Here is an 11,024-nt window from a genome sequence, read left to right as displayed (position 1 = left end):
GACATAGCCTTGGTGGGGGTCCCCCCTCCGGTCCAGCTTTGCAATGACTTTGATTGTTCGCCGAGTACAAACACGATTTGGTGTGTGTGATGTGCAAACGGGCAGCTTGAAGGATTGTGTGCACGCGCGCTGCAGCAGCAGCATCAATCACATCCCTCGTCATCGCACACCTGAACAATCCGTGCAGCCCGGAGGGCACTAGCGCTTGTGCGCTAACGTAGCTCAGGGCAGGCGCTGTTCTATTAAACACCTCATCCTTCACCTTCATCGCTCATCCAGACGGCGATCTCCTCGTCCCCGCCGGCGATGGACAGAATTAACGATGGGCGTCTTTAGTTCTCCGCTCCGCCTCTGTGCAGGGTTCGCCTTCCCGGACTGGGCCTACAAGCCTGAATCAAGCCCGGGCTCGCGGCAGATCCAGCTGTGGCACTTCATCCTGGAGCTGCTGCAGAAGGAGGAGTACCAGGGAGTGATCGCGTGGCAGGGCGACTACGGCGAGTTCGTCATCAAGGACCCCGACGAGGTGGCCCGACTGTGGGGGATCAGGAAGTGTAAACCGCACATGAACTACGACAAACTCAGCCGAGCATTGAGGTATTTGCTCATCCACTGGCTCCCATGTCGCCACGACAAGTCAGACTCTGTCGACGTACGATTGTATAACTTCAAAATGTATCAAACTGATCTCTAACAGAAAATTGTCAGCACTTCTGCGATGTTGGCGGCATCTCCAAATGCCAAATATTCCTTATGTATGCTCAAGTTGACATGGAGGATATAAAAGAAGTGTTCAAGTTTGGAACCTCCGCTCAAGAATCATCCATAATCCTCAAATGCTGCTCTTTGTCGGCGGTGGGCATCATAATGGAAAGTTGACAGAGGAGCCAGCCGCCAAACAAAGTCAATTTTTCAGATGAATTTTGTGGGACTTTCCAAACTTGTTTAATTTCAAGCACATCTTGGGGCAGCCTCAAATGCGTTGCCCCCTTCTTGCGCCTGTTTTTCTTGGCCACTTCTTAATGGGGGTTGTCGCGGGAGGCTAATTGTTATGAATAGGCCGGGCCCACAATTAGCCTTCTTAATTAGCCTCACTTAATTGCTCAATTAAGCGCCAACGCGTCATTGCCACATCAAGCAAAATGCACAGAGGCGTGTTTGGGCGCCGATCCGAACGCGCTCCTCCGAGCAGGTTGATGTCCTGCATAATGAGGCGTCTTAACGCTTACTTTCAAACAAAGCAAGGCCACATCTAGTCAGCGAGCACCTGAAAGACTGAATTTGGATATTCTGCATTCCTGCCTGAGTGTTCCACTCTTTGGACTGAGACAGGTGGCTGTAGCGCGCGCACGCACGCATGCACACACGCACGCACGAACACACACACACCTTTGTGGTGGCACAGCGCTATTTTGAGTTTGTCAAACAAAAACAAGGTCTGTTTTTAAACTCCGCACAGGAGGGCCTGAGTCAGGATTCAAACACAGACCCTCGGGACTGTGAGGCAGACGAGTGAACCACTCAGCAACTGTAACACCCCATATTGTACCCCATCGTGGGCTGGCCTAGCGTTGCTAAGATGTGCTGTCCTCCATCCGCCTTTTTCAGGTATTACTACAACAAGCGCATTTTGCACAAAACCAAAGGAAAGCGCTTCACGTACAAGTTCAACTTCAGCAAGGTGGTACTGGTCAACTACCCCATCCTGGATATGGCCAACTCGCCCTTCTTCCTGGCCCAGAACCACTTCAACGGAGGCTCCGGCACACCCGACTGCACTCCCGAGGTACGCCGACATTTCACACTCGGCCGGCTTTCGGCGTGGTTGATCAAATGTCATTTGCATGCTGTGTAATTAGCGTGAGAGAAGACTGGCCAAAGCAGACGTGCTGCTTTTTTTTCATTAAGAAATTGATTTCATTCCAACAAAAATCTATTGCTGCCATGCGGTTTCGCCGTTGCAGCTAGCGGGTACCTGCTGCGCCTTTCCTGGATGGATGAAAATCATAAAAAAGCAGCCTTAAACCTGACGCTGCCACGCATTTGTAAATGTTTTTTGTTGTCCAATCTGATGGTGGTGGTGGTGGGGGGGGCACACATTTGACAAATTTTGAAATTTAGAAAGGACATTCAACAACCACTATCACTACAACTCTAATTTATTCCATTGCACCCCAAAACAATTATATCATCAGTCTACATGTGTCACCTCATTGTTTGTGTTCAAATATCCCTTGCTTAAAGGTTTAAAGGCAAAATCAATGCTATTTTTTTTAACCCGTCAGTGGCATTTTGCTTTGAATGTAAGCACTGAGCTAACTGACTTTCCTTAGCCCAAATGATGTGGTTTGGTAACATGCCTGTGTAATTCTCATTTACTTTCTGGAAGTTGGAAATGAACAGTTCAAAGAATCTTTTTGGAAGAATGATTTCCTGAGTCGCTTGTAGGATGAAGAGTCACCCAAGTAGCTTGTTTGGGCCACCGACGGAGGATCACAACACTGCCACCCTCGGAGGCCGGCCTCTTTGACCTAGGACCAGAGATGCTGGCGTGGCTCCACGACACCAAGTTGGATCTCTGACGTTACGCGAAAGAGACAACACTGAATGTGTGCTCGGTGTACGAGTACCCAAATGTTTCCGTCTGATCTGAAAAAAAAAGTACAGCAAGCGTGTCTTCGTCACTTGTCTGCGCCATGCTTAAGGTCGCGGGGAGAAGGCTTTAGGTCGTCTTTAACCCCCCTCGGGCGCCCCCAAAGACGACATGATCCCCTCCTCTCTCTCATCCCGCGTTTTCGGCGCGTCATCGATCTCAAATGAAAGCGGGGCCGCGTCAGATGGGATCAATGGCGTGCCTCCTTAATGCGCTTTGTTAAGCAAACGCGGATCTGGCGGCTCGGGGACTGCGCTCTTGCCTTTCAAACTCGGGGTGACACAGGATATTGATCCGGGGAGTAGGGGGACAAAAATCCCCCCTTTGTCCCGGCGGTTCCACAGATTCATCTGTTCCATTTGTTTCAGCTCGTCTACGGCGTCCCGATCGAGTGTCACGCTGTCAGATCTGGCTCGCCGGTTGTCCTAATCTTCCCGCTTTCCTCCTCATTTCTCCTTCGCAGCCTCAAACGCGTCCTCTCCTTTGCAGCCCTAAGCCCGTGACAGCCCTTGCATCTGCCGTCCTTGCCTCCCGAGCAATACTTTATTCAGAGATATATAATTTAAAATTTCCTGAGATGACAATATTAGCTTTCAGTTTTCCTGGAAAAAAATAACTTTTTTGTTTTGCTTCACTTGTAAATAGAAAAAAGAAAGAAAGGTTTACCTTTTCTCATTTCTTTGTGTATTTTTCTTGTCTTTGGCCATGTAGGCCATCCAGTCCCTGTTTCCTCGCCTGCCCGACTCAGGCCGAGCATCGTCCCTGTTTGATCGGGGCAGCGCAGCGCCGGGGCCCGAGGGAGACAAACTGCGACTGGACACCTTTCCTTTCCTCGGTTCAGGTGAGAACGTGCGTGGCAAGTAAGATGGCTGACAGGCGACGCGGGCAGACAGGAGCGATTGAGCCACTGAGAGCATCCATCCCAGTTAATCCAATTGCATACTTTTGTTCGTCCTCAACGTTTCACGTCAAATTCATCACCTTACTGCTGAAGCAGCCTAAATGCTAAAAACATCTTTTTTTTCCACATAATGCTACCAAGTGTTGACAACTCTACCAAATAATTTTACCGGTACGTTCAAACATCACGTTTGAACGATATCGCTGGGTGGAAAAATTCCACCTACGTTGGCAGCAATGCACTTTATGTTCTCAGTGGCTCAATTATTATTTAAGGAAATAAGAGAGATGGCAGCCTGAAGTCAAGACTGTGAAGTAAGACCCACTTAGCCGTCGCCTTGGACATACTGTTGCCAAACAAGTGGAAGGAAGGTGAGATCACTCACATGTCCGTGACCGACGCCGCTTAATGGCCTGCACACACACGCACACACAAAATACAGAAAACGATGGAGGTAGTGTGTAAACAGATGCTCCCCACCCTTCCCCTCCCCTCCTCCTCTTCTTGGTCTTCATCCTCCACAGTATGTCCTGGGGTCTTATTTCCCTCTCCCTCCCATGTGTCCCCGCCGTGCTAATCCCTTCCCAGGCAGGAAGGCCCTAATTGAGGGTGCAGGCTTCAGTTTGTGGCCTGTGGGCGCCCATTACTGTGTTTTCATAAGCAAGCGAGAGAGGCCCGGCTGACTGATTCAATATTCATGTGTCTGCCAGCTACACACGCACACACTTGGGCGCTGTCAAATTAGGCCCGCATAGTAAATAAGGTGGCAGGCTGGCGCACGGAGGGGAAGCGAAGGGGGGAACGCGGCAGCGAGTAGCTCGGCAGTTGGAAGGAAGTGGGCTGCATGCGCTCGGAGGTGAAGAAGCTTTTGTTTGTTGGTCCCAGCGCTGCCACGCAGCCAAGCACCGCCATTTTGCTCTCATTGCACCAATAAAACCTAAGTGTAGGATTTTGGATTGATTGACTTCATTTGGAATTTGAACAATCGTAGGGAGACTGACTTTAAGGTGGTTGTGTTGCATTTAAGGTGCCGCTGATCAAAGGGTTCCCTCCTCATTTGAATCTATTTTTCAACTGTTTACCACTTTTTGTCCTCCATTTTTGACACTATTTACCCTTGTTGTCCTGCATGCTAGGTGGCCCCTGCTACACCAAACCGCCGTCTCTGCTGGGAGCGTACCCCCGCAGCCCACCATTTGACTACCCGTGGGGCTTTAACCCCTACCTGCCGGGGGCCTTCTCCCTCAACAACTGCCCCAAACTGCCCCCTGGCTCCCTCTACCCCTCCCAGTTCTACCCCGGCCCCTTGCCCGGCGGCCTCTCTCAGATGCCCCACCCATTCTCCAACCTGCTGCCCCCAGGGGAGGCCGGCGGGGGCGGTACCAACAGTGCAGCAGCGGCGGTGTCAGCAGGGGGACGACCCGGGCCTCTGCCCTATCATGGTGGTCTGTTGCTGGGCCGCGCTGAGCTGGGCAACCCTCTGCTGGGTGGGGAGCGCGCCCGAGCCACGCCCCCCAGCCTGGGCCCCGGGCGCCAGAGCCCCACAGAAAGGCGGGGCGGCATCAAACGTGACGCCGAGTCTGACTCGGATCTGGAGATCACCGATCTGAGTGACTGCAGCTCAGATAACGAGCATGATTTTGCTGTTGCCAAAGACGCCACGTCGGGGGGGAAGAAGCCGGGGACGGCGGCGGTCTTGCCCCTGCTGCCCATTTCCTCCCTGCCGCCACCCGTGTCGACCCACCCTCTTAAGGGCCTGATGCCCCTCACGCCGCCACCACCGCCCGCCATCTTGCATGAGCACCACAGGGAGGCAGAGACCCTCAAAATGATCCATAGCTAATACTTCAGTTTTGATTGCTCTGCTTTTCTGTCCTTTTGTCCACGTCCTCAACATCAGACATTTCCCCAAAACTTCAAACTTAACTTCCCAGGGCCATTTGAATCTTCAAATCTACATGAATGGCCTCGACTTGTTTCCTGTGCTTGAATCAACGTTCACAAAGACACGGGCAGATACTGCCCTCTAAAGGTGGATTCAGTGGGATTGTGTTCAAATGACTTTCGTAGTCCTATGCTTGAAATGGTTGCTTCTGTTTCTGGTTGGTTTTGGGGTTTTTTGCATTTTATTTGGGTACATTTCTGGTAGTGTGATAACGTTTTGCTTCTGAATTTAATCCCAAAATCTTTTCATATCATACCTTTTTAGTATTTGATACGTTTTTTGTTTATTTTGGTCTTGGGTTCTATTGTGTCTTCAGTTATTTGCCTACAGACTTTGCCCCTAGATGTGAGTGCGAGTGCAAATGGTTGTTCATCTCTGTGTGCCCTGCGATTGGTTGGCAACCGGTTCAGGGTGTCCCCCAACTACTGCCCGATGACTGCTGGGATAGGCTCCAGCATGCCCGCGACCCCCGTGGGGACAAGCAGTATAGAAAATGGACGGATGGATGGAAACCATTGGCGTGAAATTGTTTTTCAGAATTTATTTATTTATTTATTTATTTATTTATGGTTTTTTTTGTTTATTTATTTGTTTGTTTATTTGTGCCACACTTCAAAATGGTGTGGGAATCCATTCTTTCACTGTTTCATTTGTGTATTTGTTTCATAATGATTTTGATTCAAACCAAGTTTTTGGTGGAGTCCAAATGTATTACTCTCCATTTCAATTAACTTAAACCACATTACGAGAAGTGCAAAAAACTCCTAAATGTTTAACAACATTGTATTATTTAGGTTTGATGTTAATATCCTGTACACCACATTAATGGAAAACATTCGTCTTGTATTTTATTTCTTAATTTATTTATTTGATTTCACACAAATTTATAATGATGTCTTTTGGTTTGCCAACTTATTTTATTGGAAGCTGCATTGAAAATGTAATTTTTATATTCTTGCACATTCTGGGGGAGGATCAAAGGAAAGAAAAGCGCAAATATTTGAGATTCGTATGAATATTTGCGAGTGTGTGAGCGTGTGCGTGTGTGTGCATTTTACTATGTTGTATATTTAATGATGAGCACCTATGAGGAGAGCTAGCTGTATCGTGGTGATTTTATTCTGTATTTAATTCACTATTTGGGGGGGGATAAAGTTCTAAGCTTATGTGTATCTAAAGTTTCAATAATTCATAAGCAGATGTTTTTATATGATGAGCTTATTGGGATGCTTTCTGAGTTTTTAATTGTGCCCTTTGGTCTTTCTTTTACACCCGAAATGTCCACCACGTAAATCCTTCGGGGTGCACAAAATGTGCTAGGAGACTTATTTTTGTATTAGCATTCATCCAGTGTAAAGCTGTTTTTAAGTTTTACTTTAATTTTATTTAATTACATTCTCTGGAATTAAAAAAAAAACATGAGCCACATTGTACTCTCTATTGTAAAGTATCTGATGTGTCACACAAGCGACTGTAAATACTGTTTCCTGTGTGTGTGTGTGTGCGTGTGTGCGTGTGGCTGCGTGTGTGTGCGCGTGCCTTTGTGCGTACAATGCTTTGTTTCTGTAAAAAGGTCACATGGGGAAAAAGATTAATATCATGAAAAGATGAAAAGCAATAAACTTAATTCTTTGGGATCATGGACTTATGTTGTCGCTGATTTATCTGTTGCTGCCTGCCAAATAATAATAATAATAATAATAATAATAATAATAATAATAATAAATCTGTTGTTGGCTCCATGAAACTACAAAACTATACAAAATTCCTAGTGCTTCACTCACCAGGGTTGAGTTCCAATTCAGCGATAGTGTGAATAGTTTTCGGGCTCAATATTTGCCTTTGATGACAGGCAACTATTATTAATCAAACATTTTAAATACGAAAACGCTTTTCATCAAACATCAAGCCTATCGTGGCCATGCCGTTGTTGATGCGCCAGGGAGCGACAAACGCCGTTGAAACGAAACCTTAGTGCGGTTGCATTGGCGTCGCCGCGGTGGTAAACGTCTAAAAATAAATCTAAGGAATCTTGATCGTGCTAAAAGTTGAAATGATATTTGTTATACATGAGTCATTTCTAACGGCTAAACAGTGGCAAAAATGTAATTTAAAGAGGGACAATTATCTCGCAGCCGACGTTTAGTTAGGGTAGAACTTTTTTAATCCGACAAAACACTGATTAAAATGATTATTACTAGCAATAAAACACATAATACCGACAGTGTTGTATATCATAATTTCCATTGGTAGTTGAAAAACACCTAAAATGGTTATTTAAAAATGTTTTTTTTTTTTAGTGTTCAAAGAGGGAATATTTAGTGTGTGACACAATGCGGATGCGACTCATTTTACAGTGTTTTTGAAATAAAACAAACAAAGTTTTTTGTCAGGCATCAAAACATCTCCGGTCGTAATGTGGTGTTATAAAATACAATATTCATATGACTATAATTTACTGACGGTTTCTGTGAGTAAGTATTCGTGTACTTCCGCGTACAATGTTTTATGTTTTTTGTACCGTCCTCTCCCCGTCCAGCCCCCACCTTTGCTCACTTCACTTCACTTGATGACACACGACAACTTTTTCCCTACACGAAACACGATTTAGGCGCTCGGACGGACGTTTTCTCCCTCTTTGCGGGTGAGTAAAGCTTTTAAACATAACCATCGGCGAAATGTTTGTTGGACCTTTTTTAAAAAGTGCTGAAAAAAGGTGACCGCGAAGGTGTGTTTCACCCCCCGACAAATCCCCCAGCACGATAACGCTGCGCCGAACGGGGGCTTTAGCCGGGCTACACCGCCTTATGTGCGACTCTGTTTAAAAAATAGAAACCATTTAATAAAACGGTTCGTTTTGATGACACTTTTCAAGCCTCAAAGCACGAAGTATTGGTATTGTCACGTGGAAATTTGTTCAAGGAGGTGTTTGTGTGTTCTGGTGTCGCTGATGTTTAGTTCAAAGGATGTGTTGCATTTATGTCTGCAAAAAATCATCGGAATTCACAGAGTTACTGGAGTTTGGGACCGACAGCTGATTGGGAGAATTTTCTTGTCGATCATTTATTATTTGTAGTGTGACAGCCAGGTCACCAGTATGCCTGCCCCACTGTGGCACATGACAAAGGATGTAAAACCTCCAAACGGTGGGCTCAATGCGGCCAGAGCGTTTTCTTACATTGTTTATATTATTGATTTTATCACTATATTCGGCAAATATAACAAATTCCAATTTGAAAAATGTTTCGAGTATTCTAAATGAATATGAAACTTAAATGTTCTGAATTTCCTCCCTGTCAAAAAGAAAACAGTAAAACCTGAATTGAACCTTTATTGAAAAGTCCTAAAAGTTTGAACCCCTGAAATGCTCATCAAGCCCAACAAACGTTCGATACTTGTTCTTCATCATACTTTAAGTGCGACCCAGAAATAAAATGGCCACCTTGTATAGCCTAGTTAAAGATGCAGACGAGATCAATAAGGAGCGTCTGCATAATATTGATTGCTGCTTTTTGCGTGCGTGCCTGTGTGTGTGTGTGTGTGTGTGTGTGTGTGTGTGTGTGTGTGTGTGTGTCCTCTCAGGAAGCGTCAGTGAGCGCATAATTGGTTTCAATAAGCAGTTAGTCAGTCCACGCTTTGCTTCATCATTGAGCATTTTGCAAATTTTTCTCCCCTGCAATACTGCTTGGAGCTGATGGCGGGCGTAGCAACTTCCCGTCAGAGAGTCGAGGGGTAGCAAGTTGGTGGCACCGCCTAGCCGCCGGCTCAACAAGTGGCGGCTTGTGTGCAGCCTAAAGGCCTCCTTCTCTTCCTTTTAAAGGAATGTTGGCTGTTTTGTCCCACTTCGGTACCTCCGCCATGTCGTAAAACCTGGGCTGCCGTGAGGATAAACAGCAGCCGTGGAACTGTTGTTGGGGGACTTGGGGAGGTAATGTTCTCACGAGCCGACTCTGAGCATTAGCAGACAAGCTAATAATACAAACACATTTCTACACATGTAGCAGTTTGAGAGAGAGCTAACTCAAAAATATTGTCGTGGAACAAAATAGTGTGCTGCCATCTTGTGGTTGACATTAAAATTACATCCTAAATAAACAGGAAGCAGATCAATACAGTTATCACCTGCTTGTTTTATTTCACGCTTGATGAGTCAAAATCAGTTTAGTGGAGACAAGAGGTCAGCACAAATGGCTTCCCTGGTTTCATCCGCGTTGCTTGGCCAGGATCGTCACCCGTCAGTCCCGCTTAGCGCTCTGGAAAAGCCAGAAAATGGAAAGACTTACTCTCCCGGCTGTCATGCGAAGTCTTGCGGCGGCCAGTTAGGGGGAGCTGAAGCGAGACGCCAAGCAAGCATGCGAGAATGAAGTCATTCATGGGAGGCCTGGAAAAAAGTCCAAGGATGGCTGTTGAAAACTTGGTTATGCCTTAGCAAAGTTAGCATAGTTGAAAGCTAGCCAACAATGCAAAAAGCTTTACAAATGGTTTGTATCGATAGTTGAGGTTTTAAAAGCGATGGATCCTCGTAAGGATAAGCAAAATCAGAAAATGGATGGATGGATGGGTTGGGTTGGGTGGATGGATGGATGGATGGATGGATGGATGGATGGATGGAGGCAGAGTCACTTACAGTGGTAGTGGAAGACAAAGCAATATTCTTGGCTGTAATGTTACACTGCCTTCTAATGGCTGAGTTGTGTGTGGGTTTTTATGTCAAAAATATCTTTCCGGTCTGACTTTTATAAAAGACTAGAAAATGCTATTTCTGTAGAAATTGCGTGTGAAGGTGAAGAAGCTGAACAAATACTTGGTGAATGCTACAAAATGATGTCAAATGACAGTGAAGTTGAATCGGACAATAAATATAGAAGTTAGAGCAGAGATTGAATGCCCCATAGAGAATGAATGGAGAAAAAAGTGAAATTTGGGGGGTAACAATTTGTCAAAAAAAGTTAAAATATGGAATGAACCAAAAACTACAGGTTAGTAACCCTCACTTTGGAATTCTAAAGTTGAAACCGGCTGAATCAGACAAAAAGTGTAAAAATTAGTTTAAGAAGTGCCCAAACTATTGGAATTATGAACAAAATGAAAACTACATGTTAGTAACCCATACTTTGGAATCCTAAAGTTGAAGCCAGCTTGATTCAGGCCAATTCTGGTTTGTTTGGGGCACTTATGGTTCAATGTAGGGCACTCTCGGTTTGTTTGAGGCACTTCCTGTTTGATTTGGGGCACTACCGGTTCAATTTAGGGCACTTCCGGTTCAATATAGGTCAGTTTAAAGTTGGAATGGGATGAATCGATTAAAAAATGTAGACATTAGAAGGGAAAAACAAAATTTTTGTGAAATTTTGCGAAATTCTCTGGGAATTTTAAAGTCGAAAATGTGTATTAATTTGTGAATTGTTGGAAGTTTTGGAATAGGTGGGCATAAGAACAGTTGAAAGTTGGAACGGGTTGAATCGGTAGAGAAATGTAGAAATTGAAAGGGGGAAATCAAAATGTGAAATTTTGCAAAATTCTGTGGG

General features: G+C 45.4%; 2 protein-coding genes and 1 long non-coding RNA gene across 7 annotated transcripts in view; 2 read left to right on the top strand and 1 right to left on the bottom strand.

Annotated features, from left to right (window-relative positions):
* Positions 1 to 5,394, top strand: part of erfl1 (Ets2 repressor factor like 1) — a 6,108-nt gene extending 714 nt beyond the window's left edge. The window contains exons 2-5 of the mRNA XM_085917634.1: positions 360 to 594; positions 1,606 to 1,783; positions 3,362 to 3,491; positions 4,688 to 5,394. Coding sequence (XP_085773760.1) covers positions 360 to 594; positions 1,606 to 1,783; positions 3,362 to 3,491; positions 4,688 to 5,394 — 1,250 coding nt within the window. The remainder of the gene's footprint in view (positions 1 to 359; positions 595 to 1,605; positions 1,784 to 3,361; positions 3,492 to 4,687) is intronic.
* On the bottom strand, positions 2,151 to 7,801 carry LOC147053758 (uncharacterized). 3 transcript variants are annotated; one of them, XR_015066852.1, is made up of 4 exons: positions 7,281 to 7,801; positions 3,877 to 3,964; positions 3,317 to 3,481; positions 2,151 to 2,646 (listed from the first exon to the last, which is right to left on the bottom strand). It is a non-coding gene; the product is annotated as an uncharacterized LOC147053758 (long non-coding RNA). The 3 variants fall into 3 exon arrangements; XR_015066853.1 differs by having other exon boundaries at positions 3,937 to 3,964; XR_015066851.1 differs by having other exon boundaries at positions 3,317 to 3,964.
* The window catches only part of arhgef1 (Rho guanine nucleotide exchange factor (GEF) 1), a 23,584-nt gene continuing 20,197 nt past the window's right edge, over positions 7,638 to 11,024 (top strand). The window contains exon 1 of one of the 3 annotated variants that reach the window (XM_085917633.1): positions 7,638 to 8,140. In XM_085917633.1, coding sequence (XP_085773759.1) covers positions 8,005 to 8,140 — 136 coding nt within the window. In that variant the 5' untranslated portion in view covers positions 7,638 to 8,004. The remainder of the gene's footprint in view (positions 8,141 to 11,024) is intronic. The other 2 variants (XM_085917630.1, XM_085917631.1) reach the window with 2 other exon arrangements.

This window comes from Syngnathus leptorhynchus, chromosome 8 (assembly GCF_054491065.1).
Source record: "Syngnathus leptorhynchus isolate UIUO chromosome 8, UIUO_Slep, whole genome shotgun sequence".
Lineage (NCBI taxonomy): Eukaryota > Metazoa > Chordata > Actinopteri > Syngnathiformes > Syngnathidae > Syngnathus > Syngnathus leptorhynchus.
The sequence above is the reverse complement of the archived record's forward strand: the minus strand, read 5'-3'. Positions and strand labels throughout refer to the sequence as shown.